Here is a 19,005-nt window from a genome sequence, read left to right on the forward strand (position 1 = left end):
CTGCTGAAAGATCAGCTGTTAACCTTATGGGGATTCCCTTGTGTGTTATTTGTTGTGTTTCCCTTGCTGCTTTTAATATGTTTTCTTTGTATTTAATTTTTGATAGTTTGATTAATATGTTTCTTGGCATGTTTCTCCTTGGATTTATCCTGTATGGGACTCTCTGTGCTTCCTGGACTTGATTAACTATTTCCTTTCCCATATTAGGGAAGTTTTCAACTATAATCTCTTCAAATATTTTCTCAGTCCCTTTCTTTTTCTCTTCTTCTTCTGGTTCCCCTATAATTGGAATGTTGGTGTGTTCAGTGTTGTCCCAGAGGTCTCTGAGACTGTCCTCAATTCTTTTCATTCTCTTTTCTTTATTCTGCTCTGCTGTAGTTACTTCCACTCTTTTATCTTCTGGGCCACTTATCCATTTTTCTGCCTCAGTTATTCTGCTATTGATTCCTTGTAGAGAATTTTTAATTTCACTTATTATGTTTTTCATCATTGTTTGTTTGCTCTTTAGTTCTTCTAGATCCTTGTTAAACATTTCTTGTATTTTCTCCATTCTTCTTCCAAGATTTTGGATCATCTTTACTGTCATTACTCTGAATTCTTTTTCAGGTAGACTGCCTATTTCCTCTTCATTTGTTTGGTCTGGTGGGTTTTTACCTTGCTCCTTCATCTGCTGTGTGTTTCTCTGTCTTCTCATTTTGCTTAACTTACTTTGTTTGGGGTCTCCTTTTCGCAGGCGGCAGGTTCGTAGTTCCTGTTGTTTTTGGTGTCTGCCCGCAGTGGCTAAGGTTGGTTCAGTGGGTTGTGTTGGCTTCCTGGTGGAGGGGTCTGGTGCCTGTGTTCTGGTGGATGAGGCTGGATCATGTCTTTCTCGTGGGCAGGACCACGTCCGGAGGTATGTTTTGGTGTGTCTGTTGACTTATTATGATTTTAGGCAGCCTCTCTGCTAATGGTTGGGGTTGTGTTCCTGTCTTGCTAGTTGTTTGGCATAGGATGTCCAGCACTGTAGCTTGCTCATCGTTGAGTGTAGCTGGGTCTTAGCATTGAGGTGGAGATCTCTGGGAGAGCTTTCACCATTTGATATTACCTGGAGCCGGGAGGTCTCTAGTGGGCCAATGTTCTGAACTCGGCTCTCCCACCTCAGAGGCACAGGCCTGACACCTGGCCGGAGCACCAAGACCCTGCCAGCCACACACCCCAGAAGAAAAGAGAGAAAAAAAGGAAGAAATAAAAATAAAATAAAGTTATTAAAATTAAAAAATTATTAAAAAGTAATAAAAATATTAAAAGGGAACAAGGAAAGAAGACAGCAACCAAACCAAAAAACAAATCCACCAATGATAACAAGCGCTAAAAACTATACAAAAAAGAGAACAAAGAAACAAACAAAATGGACAGACAGAACCCAAGACAAGACAAATGGTAAAAGCAAAGCTAGACAAAATCACACAAAGAAGCATACATATACATACACACTACGAAAAGAGAAAAAGGAAAAGAATCTATATATTTTGGGAAGTCTGAGGTCTTCTGCCAGCGTTCAGTAGGTGTTCTGTAGGAGTTGTTCCACATGTAGATGTATTTCTGATGTATTTGTGGGGAGGAAAGTGATCTCCACATCTTACTCCTCTGCCATCTTGAAGGTCTCGTTTTCAAATTACAGGTGTAGGAACAGGTTTTGTTGAGACAGGTGGAGAAGCAGGTTGGCATAGAGCAAGCCAGCTTGCTGCTGCCCGCAGTCCGGCCCTTGGTTGCCACGGCTGTCTGTCGGTCCCGTGAGCCTCGGAGGGAGGACAAAAGAGGTGTCCCCGTGGCCGGGACAGGCTCTCAGTATAGGCGGATGGGAAGGACCCGAGTGAGGTGGCTATGGCCGCTCCCGCTGCGGATGCTGCCGATTCCCCTGGGCCGGAGGTGTCGGAGAGGCCGTGTCCTCAGGATTGTGGCGCCCGGAGCACAGTGCTCGCCTCAAGGTTTATTTCTTATGTAACAGTATGAGATGAGTATTCCAGGTCGCTGAGAGGCTCTGTTCCCTGCTGCCATGCAGATTCCTTCTGTTCGGTTTCTCCAATATCCCTTAAGATATTTCCCTCAGCTGTGGTCAAAGCTGCGTTGCCCAAGTGCAAGAAAAATAGTATAAGGAGGACACACCCAAGTCTTAAGGCCCTGGCCTAGAAGTGGCAAGAATAATTTCTTCTCCCAGTCCTTCAGAGCGAACATGGACACGTGGCTGAACTGAACTGCAAGGGAGGCTGGGAAATGGGTTATCCCCACGCCCGAGACAATGGGGAGGATGGATCTGGTGAACAGCTAGCAATCACCCTCTTCCAGGCTCTACTTAAAGATGTTTAAGTACTTCCTAAATGTTCTTTATGAAATGGAGGAAAGTGCTCAATTCTCCAAACTTCTAAAAGTTGTACTGTGTTGTTTTGGGAAGAAGTACATCTAAGCCCTGACATCTGGTGATTTATTTTGCAATACTTAAAAAGGAATTACTGTTAAAAATGCTAACCATTGTGATAGCATCATAAGACAATCCCCTCCATCCTGTGAGGCCTCAGTCATGTAATCAGAATTTAACTGGGATTCTCAAATGATCAAGGTTCCAAAAAAATTACAGTTCCAAAATATATCTCAGTATGTTAGTATACACATTAAATAAAATGAAGATGGAAAATCAGAAGGCCCTTGGAGGGGAACTAAGGACACAGAAATAGAAAATGCCAGGAGCTTCCAGAGTGTGTGTTAGGATGCTGGGTCCACCCAGGGTCTGCACACTGGGAAAGGCTTGCATCAAGCTGATACCTGGTTGTCTAACAGCACATTTGTTTTAGTTGATTTTAGCCTAAATTTAGATTATAACAATAAAGTAGTATAGTTTTGTCATATTAGTGCATATTGAAGTAAGAAACTTTTAAAGCTATTATTGTGTGTAGATGCATATTTTATGTATATATAATAAAACACTATTTTGTTATAGATATGTATAAATAAAGTCTGCGTGTGTGTGTGTGTGTGTGTGTGTGTGTGTCTGTCTGTCTCATAGTGACCGTGGAGTAGCATAGTACTTGGTACCGAATAAAAGCTTTGTGACTAACCCTAGGAAGAGTAAATTCGGTTTTAAATCCTAAGCATTTAATTTAGATTTTTTTGTATGTGTACAACAACCATTTAAACTGACTAAACGGCATGAGAATTCTTTTGTAATTTTATTAAATCTGACTTGTGTAAAGAGACCAGCGACTGAAGACGATTTGCACATGCTAATAGATTATACGCTATAGCAGAATGTTGCTTTATATTGCTACTCCAGCAGCTGCAGTTTCAAGTATAGTTATTACTAGCTCCAATATCACCCAGTTTTTTTAAAAAAAAAATTTATCAAAAGAAGTTCATGCTATTGACTCATTACTCCCATATTTATTATTATTGAAAATCACTAGATCTAATTCTATTGGTTTCCTTCCTGATTGAAAACATTTGAACCTAGAAAGCACAGTATTTCTTAAGACATTTGTAACTATTCATCATGGATATTAAAATTACAATCATGGTGCATTGTGTGAACAATGATTAAAAAAAAAAATTCTTTACACATATGGTAAGCGGGTGACCAATGCTATCCAGGTTTGGAGATGCTGAATGTTCATATAACTGGTATTTGAAATTTTGATGTGTATTGCATTTGTTACTGAATATCAAGAATACATTTTTTTGCTCATATAGAGTAAGTTTAAAATGGGGTCTTTTGTAGAAGCACCCATCCTGTTTAGAATGATATAACAGATGCTGAATGTTCACATATCAAACAAAATGCCAGGCTTCTGTAGAAAAGAGGTGTCAAAAAGTTTCTTTGTACCTTTAACGCATGTGATTATGTAGTACAAAATGCAGAGTTTGTAAAATTTCTTGAATATACAGGCAAAAAAATGAATAATTCAAAACAACTCATAAGTTCTACATTCTATTGTCCCTTTATAACGCAGGCAGAAGATAGCAGTGCACTCCCAATAGAGCTGAATTTGCACAAGTTACACCTCTGAAAATGCCAGATGGTCTATGGTCTACTTTTGAGAGCTGTCACATATGTAAAGATTTGAAAAAAGAAAGACAGCTGAATGAGAGCAGTGGATCATTAAAGGGAGAGTGAGGGTCCCTAGGCATCACTTGTGTTTTAAGAAGCATTGTGTCGTTTCCATATTAGTTTGCTTTTTTTTTAAGCCATACACAACTTTTACACAATAAGGAAAAGAAATCTGTTTAAAACCAAGTAGTTATGGTTTAATCAGTCAGATGTTTCTGTTCTTTATTCAAGAATAAAATCACATTCCTGATTTGGTTTTAGTTGTACTTTTACTGTAAGATTTAATTCACATCTATGAAAAATGATCAATGAAGTTAAATGTCTTAAGATAATTCATATATCTAGGGTTTATCCAGTTTTGATTTGACTTATATATTGCATGTATCTGACAAAATCATAATGTTAAGAAACTGGAACGAAGAGATAATACTTGGTTACTTGACCCATAATACAAACTACACTAAAAATAATTAGGTGGCAGTGAAACAAAAATGAATGTACTATCATTTATCTGCCAACAGAAATAGATATCATTTTGAAGATTGAAATGTAGATAAATCATTAAGGATATGTTTGAATATCACTCTGGCCATACCCAGTAATTTGCAAAAAGTCAATTTTGATAGTAGGAAAAGGTCAGACCTGTCGGTTTTAGAATTTGGTGGCAAGATCTGATGTCTTTTGCCACCTTTATTTTTACTTATGGAGAATGTTTATTACATAATAATTTTAAATTGATCTTGGATTATGGAATATGACAGCGCCTTTTTGATTGATAAGTCTCCCCAGCATCGGTCAGTAACATTTCAACTTAACCCAGCTCTCAGATTGCTTGAATTATTCTTTGCAGAGAAGAAGTGGCCCAAAACATTCCATTTATTTGGTGCGATTATTGGAAGGAGCTCTGAAAAGAACACCAAATTAGGTTTAACTGTCTTCTTTGGCATCCCGTTAAATACATATGCATAACTAGCTTTATGTTCAATAGCAGTCATTAGGATGTCATTCTAGTTGATACAAGAAGCTACAGGAGCAGCAAATTAATCTCTGGATTAAGTGATTGCACACCCATAAGAAATAGATCTTCTGCACAAGCCTTGATTGTTGATTTCAGTTTTGAGAGGGGCACATATAGCTAGTAAACAGAGAAGTAACCTTCTTTTTTCTTTTCAGCAGAAGTTAGGAGAAAAACAGAACATTTTGATAAATTTTATAGCTGTTACTTTGTGTTATTCCCAAATAATAAAATGTTTAGAAAACTATTCTCCTTTATCACTAAAAAACTGAATAACTCTAAGAGGAGTTCATATATTAGTTTTGTAAATTGGGTATCATTGTTAATAGCCTTGGTATGAAAGGATGCTTTCATTAAGCAGAAAAACACCAAACTTTTTTTCTTACAATATGCACATTCATGAGTAAAATATTCTGGTATGTTAAGATGTTTTTCCTTAAGAGACATAGGATATGTGAACAAGAATGGAAGTAAACAATTTGTGCTAAAGAGTCACTCAAATGCAAGCTGTCTTGTTTGTCAAAAATATATACCAAGTCTTAGGTAGTCCCCAGATGACAGATAATTAGTCCATTTTAGACTTATCAGTGCCATGTATAACTGTTACAGTTTTGCATGCAATACTTTTTCTAAGTCAAAGACCTCTTAGTATTCAGATTTAATTTACATTTCCTAACTATTCATAATCACAAACAGAAAAGACTAAAACAGCAGCTTCAGATTTTAAAATTCCAGGAAATTATATAATAGTAAAATTTGACACCGAACGTTTTTTGTTGTTGCTGTTGTTTTGATGAAATGCTATGATTGGTCACTCTGCTTAGGAGCTACACAAGCAAGGTAAATGTTGATTTTAGGAACCTCATTACCTAACCAATGTAAACAGATAACACTTTGGGTTGAGATCAGGGCTCTTAGCTGCAAAAACCAGAATCCATTTTAGCTAATTTATAGAAAATAAATGTATTAGTAGCAATAGATTCTCCCAAGAGTTACACAGCCAAGGATCATGCCCATCCATTCAACGGGGCTTCCCTAATGAAAACCCCACTAATGCTGCACCCTAGGCCCACTGGTCTGCTGGGAAGTGGACACCAGCCACCGCACCCACTGCCAAGACCAACAAATGCCTTCTTCGCTGTCTGTGCGAGAGGCTCCACGACCCAGCCGTGGCTGCCATCTTGCATTGGTACTTCTGCACCTTCTGCACTTCTGCATACTTCTCCTTGGTAGAATGTAAGTCACGTATGTGCCCTCTAGCTCAAGAGGAATGTAGGGAAGAGATAGAGCACGTTATCAAAAGCTATGGGCGTATTCAGAAATGCTGGGCAGACAGATGATCACTAGTCACCCGCTTGTTTTGTGATTTGTTGTCCAAAGAATCAAAGTAGTTCGCCCTTTTTAGTGTCGTGCTAATAAAATGTTCTTTTATAATTTTCTTTTAAGCTCTTCATATATAGACATTTAATCCATCTGAAATTTCTTTGTATGAGATACACGTGCATTTGCATGGGCACACATACACATTTTGGGGACTTTCTCTGCTGTTCCATTGGTTTATGTCTATGCCTGGACCACCACCATACTGTCTCAGTTACTGTAGTTTTAAAATAAGACTTTATATCTGGTAAGTCAAGTCCCACATTTGTCTTTTTCTTCCTTAAAATTTCCTTAGTGATTCTTGTACTCTTACTTATAAATTTTGGGATCAGCTCAAGTTCCACAAATAAGCCTTTTGGAAATTTTATGGGAATTACATTAAATAAATTGGGGAGAATTAACATATTATCAGAATTAACATTTATACTCTCTCCATTTATTAGGGTTTTCTTTTATGTCTTTCAGTAATATTTTGTAATTTTTGCCACGAAATCTCTGCAGCCTTTTTTCTAGCTTAATTCCTAGATACTTATAGGGTTTTTTGTTTGTTGGCTTGTTTTTCTTCTTTTGTTGCTATGAAGAGTTCAATTTTTCTTGCATATTTACTAGTTGCTTACTGTTGGCTTGTAGAATTTGGTTGGTTTGAATATGGTTCATCGTGTGTAAGTCTTGCTAAATTCTTAGTTTTTCAGAATGTACAGTCTCTTAGATTTCCCCTGGAATATTCAATTATGTACCCATCTCAGAAATTTTGTTTCTTCCTTTCCAGGACTCACCCCTGTTTTTTTTTCTTTTCGGTGTTTATTGTTTTTGCCAGTGTAATGTTGCGTAAGAGGGTGAAGGTGGGCATTGTCTTCTTGGTCCTGACGAAACAGGAGCACTTCTCCAGTGTTGAATTTAATTTTGCTAGATGCGTTTTTGCCAGATTAAGGAAGTTCTTTTCTATTCCTATCTTTCCATAAATGGTTTATTTTAAAATCAAAGAATATGGAAAAGGTTTTCTTCTTCAGAATTTAAAGTGGAATTAAAAAGAAAAACAACTATCTAGTTCTCTCTTATCCAGCTTTGATACCTGACCTCATTGTTCCTTGCCTCTTATCTCAAAAGGTAATTGAGCAGTTTATCATTTTCAGGGATATTGCTATAATACTGTTAGTCTATGGCACCTAAAAAAGGACCTGGGACTTAGAAAACAATCCACATTAGCTGTTGAATGAGTTTTGAATTAACGTTTTTCAGATTTGCAACTTAAATTTTTTAAAGAAAAAAAATACCTTTTTTTCTCCTCTTTTTATGTCCTTTGTGGAAAGTCACCCTGGATGACCCCCTTCCCATTTTCCCTTTTAGTAATTATGCTTTCTCTATGTTCATGTTTATTCATGTTTTCCTTTTATTTTATTTTTTTTCCTCTTCACTTTTAGGATCATGGGTAAAATCCAAGAAAGTCTGTTACTGAGTCTATTTTGATTATTTTCAAATAGTCATTTTTTTAACTGGATAAACTTTGCCTGTTTTTTTCACTTAGCCCAACCTCAGCGCTTGCCTCAGCTTCAAACTGCAGCACAGGAAAGTGAGGAGGAAATAAGCAAGATAAAGAATGGCCACCCAAGTCTGAGCAATGGAAATGGAATCCACCACGGGGCCAAACATGTATCTGCAGAGAATCGAAGACTTTCAGCACCCGTTTCTCAAAAAGTGCATAGAAAAATTCAATCCAGCTTGTCTGTAAGCAGTGACATCAGTAAGAAGAGTAAAGTAAATGCTGTCTTTTCTCAAAAGACAGGCTCTTCACCTGAAGGTACGTGTGAAATATATGCATATTTTATTTGACCAGATGTAAAATCATATTCACGAATAATTATTTGATCAAGCAAACGTAAATGCAGAATCTTGCTTATCCTCCAAACAGGAATTTTGGTAAAATGCAGCTTCCCCAAAGGAAAGCACAGGCCGGGAACGGAAGCGTTGGCCGCTGACATCCTGCCTTTAGATTGTCTTCTAGAGTGAACAGTCATTACTTTAAATATGACTGCTATACTTCTTTTTTTAATACCACCTTTAAAAATACAAATACAACGTTTTGGTGGCCTATGAATGTATGTATTTTTTTCATCCCTGATTCAATATGTTATGCTGTGGTTCAGAGATACCCGCTTGTATTTTTGTCTTGCAAATCAGTTTTTAAATATGCAAAACTAAAGCAAAGATTTGGTCATTTTCATGCTTTTGCCAGGGAGTGGGCTAGGTAATCTCTGTTGCTTGATGGACCGGTATCTTCCAGCTACCAGTGCTGCCCTGGACAGCTCCCCTCCCCCAGCCCTGCCTCGTTCCAAGCTCACTGTGGTCTGGCCTCTAGCTCCTTCCCTAGAGGCACTAGGCTACGTTCTCTGACCTCTCAGGAATTAGTGATTACCTTGTTAATTAAATACTATGAAGCTGGAAAAGCTTTTGTTTATTATAACACAAACCCATCTGGTGATGTTGGGTTTATAACCTACAGATTCCTTTTATAAAAATGGCGGTGGTGTTGTGTCAAAAAAAAGAATAGCTAGCTTTCCCTCAAGTTTAAGGTCCCAGATTTCTCCCAGCATATATGCATGTTCCTCTGCTCTACCTCTTCCCTCCTTTCAGCAGTTCGTGGATATCAAAAACTCGAATCTTTTTTTTTTTAAATATATATATGTATTTTTTCTGGTTCAGGTATTGTGTTTGTGTGTGTATATATATATACATTCATATAGATAAAATAGAAACTATTTTTCTTATTCCCCTTACCTTTCTATTTTAATTATCATGAAATCTTAAAGAAGGGAAATTCTGGGGATGCTTCTGTGAAGTTGGCCGTGCTTATTCATAGAGAGAGAAATTGAGTTGTAAATAGGAAATTGTATTGAGAGTTACCAGTAATGAGTGGGAGAAAGGATATTACATTTTTGGCTACAGGTGTCTCAAACTCAACTGAGGTAAAGTGTTAGGTTGATCAAATGATATGATAATAAATGGTCTGCATAGTTCCAGGTCAGTGACACTACTTTCCAAACTAATTAGATTGAAAGGGACATGATTGACACTTTAAAATGAGTTTGACATGTAAGCTGCATGGTCATCTCTGAAGCATAGGTAGGCTGTTAACTAAACTGGCTCTCCAAGGAGTTGGGAAGGCAATGCAATTTTTGAGAGAGAATCTTTGCTTCTAGGTGATTGGGTGAAATAATTGAATGCAATTGAAATCTTCTTGTTTTATACATTTGACTTTTCTTATTGTGCCCCTAACCTCTAATTTGCCATTTGATATTTACTGATTTTAAATAATGGTAACATTTGCATATCCAACTTGAAATAGCTTATGGAATTTTTATAAAATTTGTTATTATTCACTTATTTTTAATACCATGTCTGAATTGATTTCTAATGGAAGAATGCAGCTTTGTAAGTAACATATGAAGGAAGAGGAAAACCAGTAGTTATATAAATGAAGTAATATAAATGAAATATAATTCTACTCTCCCTTCCTCTCTCCTCTTCCTTGCTTTTTCTCTACTATCCTCCTCTTCCCCACACTACAAAGGTGTGGATAAGGGAAGTCCCTTGTAATCCTTCTCTTATTACAAAATCTGTTCCAGATTGGATCGGGGGTATGAGGAGTAGGAAATGCCAGTGGAGTTGTCTAAACATACTGTACAATGTCCTACCCATTTACTTCACTCTTACGCTATTCAATTTAGCCTGATGGTAGGTTCCTTTTATTGTGATTGATTACTTGAACTTAGATGAAAATTCCATTGTCCTACTACATAGACATCTTCCTGCTTTTTGCTGCTATTTAAGGTTGTGCCTTCAAATTTTATTGTTTCTTCTGACTTTCAGTTTTGAAGGAAAGTTTAAACAAACAAAAAGCACAGAACTGGTAGATGGCAAATTAAAAGGAAAAGGACCTCAGCTCTGCCACCAACTAGCTGGGGCACTTGGGTCTGGGGCTGCTTTTTTCTAGAAAATGCCTTGGATTAGATATCTAAAAGGTTAGGTTCGATTCCAGGATTCTGTGGTGCTTTCTTTATAGCAAAGCTGCTTGACTCTCAGAACAGGTCTCTTGCTGTATAGAATATGTGAATTCTGGGCAAGTAGAAATCTAATAACTGCTGATAGAACAGGGCAACGGGAGAAATTCTTTTTTAATTATTTCTTTTTATTGAAATATAGTTGATTTACAATGTTGTGTTAGTTTCAGGTGCACAGCAAAGAGATTTTTATATATATATATATGTGTGTGTGTGTGTATATATATATATATATATATACACACACATATATGTACATATACACACATATATATATATATTTTTACATTCTCTTCCATTATAGGTTATTACAAGATCTTGAGTACAGTTCTCTGCGCTATACAGTAGGTCCTTTGTGTTTATCTAATATGTAGTAGTGTTTGTTTATATTTTAACTGCAAACTCCTAATTTATTCCCCCCCACACTTTCCCCTGTGGTAACCATAAGTGTGTTCATTTGTATCATTTTTTCAGATTCCACATATAAGCAATATCGTATATTTGTCATCTATACATACGATATTTGTCTTTGGCTTATTTCACTTAGGTGAACCTAGAGATTATCATACTATGTTGCTGCAAGTGGCATTATTTCATTCCTTTTTATGGCTGAGTAATATTCCATTGTGTATATATTCTACATCTTCTTTATGCATACATCTGTCGATGGACACACAGGTTGCTTCCATGTCTTGGCTATTGTAAATAGTTTCGATAAACAGAGATAATATCTGGATTTCAGGAGGCCTGTATGTCAGAACAGTAGGTCTTGAACAGGCTTGATTTGTGATACTATTAAAAATGGATAGAAATTATTTTTTAAAAATCAACAGGGGATTTAATTACTAGACTTTTCTCATTTTATGTTTTTCCTTTTGTTTCACATTTTTCTTAAATCTTCGTCGTCTATGCCTGTTCTTATAGCAAAGTGAGCAAATGCTAGCAAAACAATATTCGCTGAAAACAGTTAACCTTGCCCAGATTGGCAATGTGTGTTTTTTTCTGGATAAATGGTGCTTGCGGTTATGATTTACAATATTGACAACCAGAGGGACATTGTTCTGGTTCAGATGGTGGAATTAAATGTATAACTAACTCTTTCACAGTCTTTCATTAAGGGCACTAAGGGCTGCTTTGCTGACCAAGTTTGGAAAACACTGCTATGATGTGGGTCCATTGCTTATACAGAGGTAAGGATGGACCCAGCCACATAACTGGGTCAGTGGGCTGGTGGCATCTTTTCATATGTCTTGAACTGTGGGTTATTTAAGGCCTCAGTACAAATAGACATGTGTTTCATCAGGTTCTCTTTTTAAGCTATGTTGATTCATAGTTAGTTATGTAGCTTCATTCTGTATACCAGGTACTGTTCCACCTACTTCACTCACATGAACTCATTTAATCCTCCTAATAGCACTATAACTCTATGAACTGTATATAATTGTTTAATTATAAATGAGAGAACTGAGGCACAGAAAGGTTAAGTGAACCCGCCAAAGTCAAATTAGTACATGATAGAAATTGATAGAAATGAGACTCAACCCCAGATCCTTCTGGCTCTATAGTCTATGCTCGAAACCACTATGGCATTTTGCCTTAAAGTTCTCTGAGGAAAAGGTAATTTAGTGGCCATTCTAACATCACATGGGACATTGATATCATTGCAGCTGTGGGTCAGGCAGGGATCTTCTGATTGATTAGTAAACATTTGCCTTCTTTAAATTCTTCTAAAATTTTAAAAACAGTTCTCATACCTGTGTTCTGTGTCCATTTTCCTTCCCTACTAGATCATAAATTTCTGAAGAGACTGGATTGGGTCTGAGTCCAGTTTTTAAAAATTTACAGTGGTGTTCAGTACTATGTTTTATTCCAAACTACTTCCTTGAAACTAGCACTGGAAAGTTAAAATATGTACTCATATTCATTAAAAAAAATGTTCTTTAAAAAAGTTCCTTTTATGAAATAGAGGGGAAAAAACCCATGTGGGAAAATATTGTACATTTTATTTAAAGATTATTAAATTAGTAGATTTCTACTTGTTTTATATAATTAAATATTTTCATACATACTTCAATTTCCTGATTGCATCACCCAGGTAGAAAGTTTTAAGACTAAATGCTTAAGATTCTTGACCTTTGAAATAATTATAGTATAATTTAGTATCTTATAATATTCAAATTACCAAGGGTTTTCATTAGACGCTAAGATGATTTTTCTTATGGGAATAGTAAATCCTAACACATCTTAGGTGTGCCAGTTATAGCTGTATGTTTTTGTAAAAATTAAGTTTCAACGAAGATATTTTTGGAAAGAGATTTTTATACTTTTTAGGAATATTTGATAGTTAACATACTTCATATTAAAATATAGATTTAGTACTTACAGAGAAATTGCATATCCCATCCCAGCAGCTCATTGAACATAAATGCTGCAGAAAAGTGTCAGGAGCATTGCATACATGGCAATATCTAAGAACAGTCTCGTTTTAAATCCTAGAGGCAGCATAGCCTGGTGATTAGAGCACAGACTCTAGAACCAGTCTTCTTGGGTTCAGATATTGGCTTTACCAGTGGCCCATGTTGTATCCTCGGGTAGGTTACTTAATCTCTTTGTGCCTCGGTGTCTTATCTGTAAAATGGGGATAGAATTAGTTACCTGTATCATAGGACGGTTGTGAAGAGGAGTTGAGTTGATGTTGCATTCCGTTGAGTTAGCATATACTTCATCCGGGCCAGGCTCTGCTGTTATCATCATCATCATGAAGGAGCACACAGGGAAGGAAGGGTCAGGAATGTCAGCTCTCTGGACAGGGCAATGCCTGGATGGAGACCTGAAGGATAAGACAAGGTTAGGGAGTTGAAAGAGGCATTCAAGGCTGAAGGGGGCTTGTGAAATAATGTATTTTGTTCAGAGAACCACAAATAGTATTTTGCTGAGGAGTCAAAGTAGCAAAGATGAGACTGGAGAGGCCCAGTCCACAGGCAGCCTGGGATGCCCTGTTCTTCCAAAACTATGTAGCCAGATACTTACAACTTCTCTGAAGGACATCATTTTATATCACGAAACGTATTTCTTTTTTCTCCATGATGCAGAAATTCTATGGTTGCAATTATGTAAACCCAGAATACTGCGATGTGTTAAGCATCTGTACTCTGATTGCCTTTATAATCTTTTTGTATTTTAGTAATGAACTATTACCATAGATAAAACGATGAATTGGTTTTAGACTTGTTGAGCTGGGGATGCTAACAAGTTCTTTAGGAAAGCTTTGGACCTATAGAGAGGGACTTAAGCCCAGTCCTCCCATTTTACTCGCTCTCTCTGCTTCCCTTTCTTTAAACTAGTCTCTTGGCTTCTTACCTTTCCTCGGTCTTGTTTTTAGACTCCTGTTCCTCTGTTCCTCTTCTTTTCAGTGCATTTCCCCTTGCATTCATAGTGTAGCCGTATTTCGCAACTACCATAGGGACAGGCATCATGTCACCAGTAGAAGGAGTACAGCCATGACCGGGAGGCAGTCTGGGTGGGGCACACAGCCTTCAAAGGAGATATAGCACAACTGAGCAGGACAGTTTGAAAAGCCCACTAGGTGATTCAGATAGATCCCTCCCCCTCCTTCCTTGACCTCACCATTTCCCCTTCTCTCCTCATCATCTGCAAACCCTGACTTAACTCCTTGCACTTGAAATTGTGCCTTCTCTGCATGCTTGAAGTTCCCTGCACACATGGTTAATGACACAGCTGAATGCCTTTGCTGCTCATCTTCCCTCATCCTGGAATGTTCTTATAACTTACTTTGCCTTCTTGACCTCTACACATTTTTTTCAGAACTCGAGCATCATCTCCTGATGCCCCAGTTTTGGGCTAATTGCTCTTCTTTTGGGTCCCCATAGTATCCTCCAAATACAAAATGATACTGGAGTTTGTTTCTTTTACTCTCTGTCTTCGGCACTAAAATGTAATCTCATTGAAGGCAAAGATTCTGTTCTAGTCATCTTTTAGCTTCGAGCACACAGCCTAGTGCCTGACTTATCATAAATGTTGAAACATAACATTTTCCAGGTAAGGAACATAAATTGGAGAACATAGATACTTATTCTTTAACATTTCACAGACATTATGGTTGAAACCTCAGGAACTGCTGAAAGCCTTAGGGGAGATAAAAGGGAGAGCAGATATTTGAGCTAAAAGAAAGGTAAAAAAGAAACTCAGCTGAGGCAGGGCAGACTTGGAACTCAGAACTCCTGTCTTCCAGCCCCATCAGGTTTTCTCATTATTCCGTATGGTTTTTCAGTCAACTATACGTGCCCAAATCCTAAAACCATAAAAAAAAAATTAGAAAGGTAAACTTGGAATTGAATGGTTCATTCTTAGTTTTAATAGTATTATAAAACCTTATTCACTTTTTCCCCCATAAAAAATTCTCTTGTAGAAGTACTAGTATTTTAGTGGAATGATAATAATAGGACTTCATGATGTGACCATAGTATTATAATCTGAGATTTCAGAAACAAGTTTCCTGCAACTTTGGCAAGATATATTGCTGCATCCCTCAAAATACTTAACTTGCTTGGATGATGTTGTGTTTTGTTTTGTTCTGTTTTCTCAGGCACAGTGCCTTCCATTCCATGTCAGAATAATTGTGTGGGAGAAAGGTTTAGAATTCTGCTTGCTGATGCAATATTTGCCAGTCCAGTGGAAAACAGGATTTTAATAAATTTCATTGCTCAGCCAGCAAGCTAACTGGAACAACAGTAACACAAAGAGAAGGGTGTTTGAATGTGTGTGTGGAGAGCAGGCATGACCAAACTTGACTATGTTACTCTGCACATATAATCATTGCTTCTTATTTACTTGAAGGATTGACTCAGCTGTCCTTAAAACAATTATCTATCAAAGTATTTATAAGTGCTAAGTGTTACTTTAGGACCAAAAGTAAGTATTTAAGTACACTTCCTTTTGAGTTTAGGAAAATAGGTTAACTTTGTAATTTATGATCTACAGTAAATTATTCTCATATCCATGCATTTGATGAAAAGCAAAGATTTTACAAGGTTCTGATATATATATATATATATATATATATATATATATATATATATATATTTGACATTTGAAACATAGAAACGCCTCAAATCTTGGAGTGCTTCTTTTCTAATAACTGACAGCTTTGTGGGCCATGTTAAAGAAGAGATAGACACAGCTAGCCACTGGATGTGGACTCCACCTATGGTGTTTTGGTTTTGTAGGCACGCTTAGCCCACTGCTCTAACAATTTAAATTAGCTTAGCATTCACTCAGGAGATGGGTGGGGAGGAAACAAAACAATGGAGATACAGATAGATTGGCCAGGAAGCACTGGGGTGTGGGGTAGCTGAGTGAAGAGACTGTTTAGAAACCCAGCTTCAGAATAATAGGCTAAGTGGAAAGAAGAATTGCATAAATCTAATGACCCTATTAATATATCCAGGTTTTAATTTTTTCTTTATCTGGTGATGGTAAGTTTAGGTGATGTTTTATTAGGTGAAACAGTAACAGGTAGGTGCAGCAGCCAGGCTTGTCCCAGATTACTCAGATTACAGTTTGTTTTCAACCCCAAGAGGTGTACCAGGTGTGGGCAATGAAGGTTTTCTTTAGGGTTTCAGGATTGAGTTTAAGGGTTCTGGCCCAGGACTAAAGCTGAATAGAACTGAAGCAGCAGTCAGATATGCGTTCTAAGCAGGACTGCCATTCATCGTCTCGTTCAACTAGTTGGGAAAACGAATAGAAATTAGGAAATCATGAAGAATAGCTGAATATAGTTTGAGGCTGACCATGAGTTGAGTTTTAGACCTGTTCAATTTCAAATAATGCTATGCAATCCAAGAACATTTGGAAGTATACCACTGGAGCTTCAGCGAAGGAGTTAGGGGCAAGCATACTAAGTTTATATTTGTTCTCATAGAGGGGATATTTGAAACGATGCATCTGGATGAGAGTTCTCAAATAGAGATTTAAGAGCAAAGGTTGCATGGCTGAGAACTGAGTGACTCAGGGATCACTGGCAGGTAGCCAGCTTGGTGGGATGGGAGCGTGGATCCAGCTTGAGCACTTGGGAGACAGTCCCATGGAAAGTTCAAACTTTTCTCCAGCGGTGACGTCAGAGTGAGGCCGTGGCACTGATAAGATAGCCTAGGGGAGAGGTCAGAAAGAAGAGAAGAGGAAGATGATCTGGCCCAGAGGAATCAGTAAGAAAGGTGAGAGAAGAAACAAACTGGAGAGGGTGGTGTCATGGAGGCCAGAGAAGAAATGTTTTAACTCGAGGAAGAGGCCTGCACCCAATATTGCCCCAGTTATTGCTGACAGACTCAGTGGGATGAGAACTGAAATAATTCTGTTGGATTTAACAATGTGGATGTCATTTGGTGACCTAATTAAGAGCCATTTTTATGGAGAAGCCAGAATGATGGGGGTTGTGGTTGAAACACACTGACGACAATAGCTCTAGAAAGGCCAGAGTCCACGGAGGGTTGTTTTGTTCTAAGATGGGAAAGGTTTGGATGGAAAAGATCCTGGAGAGGGGGAAAGGTTGAAGATTTAAGAAGGCAATAATGATACCCTTATTGACAAGCCAGCATGTCATTTCTTTAGCGTTTAGATCTAGAGTTCAGTATACTGAATTATGTAAGTGCACATCCATTATCAAAGCATGAGAACTGAGTAATCAGAGAAGCATTTACTGAATTGTTAACCTAGGTAACTCCACTCTTTATGGGTTCTACGGTTGATTGATTAATCTTAGAAGCTTTTTGAGTAACTTCTATGGAATACGTTGGTATGAAGAAATGATTAAAAAGCCTATCAAGTCCCCACTCGTACCTCATTCCAGGAGCGTTACTTGCATTTGAATGGAAGACACTGACAGGGCAGACATTTATGATTCTGAGTTCCAAATTCCTGACTTGTGTTTGGGACCATAAGTTGATGGAAGTTGATAGCTTCTTATACTTTAGATTGCTAAGGCCCTCGATTGAATTTAACCATAGCTTTGACACACAGTATAGTATAAGACAGGAAATAGAACGTAAACACGCAGTTAAAGAGTTAGAAGAAAAGTGTAGGAAACATGAGTAAGGAAACTACTGCAGAATCCAGTAGCTTAATTTTAAAATGTTTTGAAAAAGTATATTTGTGTTTTAATGTGGTCTACTCTTCGCTGAATTACTATCACCAGCAAAGGCTTTAAAAGGTTAAGACAATCAAAATTCCAATTAATTTAATTGTGATAGTCTCTTAGAGATTCTGATTATATTTGGTTCGTGGGCTTCTTTGAAAATCCAGCAACAGTTATGATTCTTTCCCTCAGGTTTCTAAGGTAGTAACAAAATCCTTAAGGTACTATCAAAATCCTGTTAGAGCTTGTGTTATTCCTGAAGGTAACAAAAGACCCTGGATACCTTCGGCTGTCTTACTCTAAAATCAAGTATCTCTAAGAACTAAACGGTAAAGTGAGGAGCAGAGTGTGGGGGACCTAATGAGCCACTGTAAGGATTTTGATTTGAGCGAGGTGGGAAGCCAGTGACAGGTTTGAGCAGATGACTGACCTGACCTGACTTACCATTTTTAAGTATCACCTGCCTTCTGTGCTGAGAGTAGACTCCAGGTACCCAGTGGCCAAAGAAGGGGGGGCCTGCCATGTGACTCTTGCAGTAATTCAGATGGGAGATGATGGGGTTGGATCAGGGTGGCAGTGGTGGAAGTGGTGAGATATTGTTGTATACGGATGTATTTTGAAGGCAGAGTAAGATTTCTTGAAGGATGATATTTCACTGTGAGAGAAAGACAGGGATTAAGGATGACTCCAGGTTATTTGGCCTGAGCGGTTGAAAGTATGGATTTACCATTAACAGAGATGGGAAGAACAGGGTTCGGTTTGAACATGTTGGACTTGACTTGAGATGCCCATGGTCGTTCTAAGTGGTGATGTGAAATAAGTGGTTGGATAGAGGAGTTTGGAGGTGAGAGGAAAGCTCTGCATCCTGAGATGTTTTGTGAGTCATCAGGGTACAGAATGTTCAGTGGATGGGATCCCCTAGGATTTTGGTTCTCAATTCTAGCACCTGGGTACCTGGAGTAAGAATTTCTGGGCAAAGGGAGTAGGATGTGCAATATGACTCTGGGTATAGACCCCAGAGGATCTAATTCATTTGGAGTGGAGTGGGGCCAAGGCATCAGCATCCTTTAGAAGCTCCCCACGTGATTCTAATATACATGTAGGGTTGCGAACTACTGCCCAGGAAGTTGATTAGTATTCCAAGAACTGAGCTATGGACCAGTCCAATGTGTAGGCATCAGAAAATGAAGAGGAACTGAAAAAAATGGGATAAATAGTCAGCAATGGAGAAGAAACCAGTAAAGAGGGGGCCACTTGGAAACCAAATGAAGAATGTATTTCAAGATGGAGGGAGTGATCATGTGTCAAATGGCAACTGAGAAGA

The 19,005-nt window shown here is 37.8% G+C and overlaps 1 protein-coding gene across 3 annotated transcripts in view; it reads left to right on the plus strand.

Moving 5' to 3' along the window:
* MDFIC (MyoD family inhibitor domain containing) overlaps nucleotides 1–19,005 on the plus strand; it is a 100,333-nt gene that overhangs the window by 54,429 nt on the left and 26,899 nt on the right. For all 3 annotated transcript variants that reach the window (XM_067746791.1, XM_067746789.1, XM_067746790.1), the window contains exon 4: nucleotides 7,999–8,271. In XM_067746791.1, the coding sequence (XP_067602892.1) occupies nucleotides 7,999–8,271 (273 nt within the window). The remainder of the gene's footprint in view (nucleotides 1–7,998; nucleotides 8,272–19,005) is intronic.

This window comes from Pseudorca crassidens, chromosome 8 (genome assembly GCF_039906515.1).
Source record: "Pseudorca crassidens isolate mPseCra1 chromosome 8, mPseCra1.hap1, whole genome shotgun sequence".
Lineage (NCBI taxonomy): Eukaryota > Metazoa > Chordata > Mammalia > Artiodactyla > Delphinidae > Pseudorca > Pseudorca crassidens.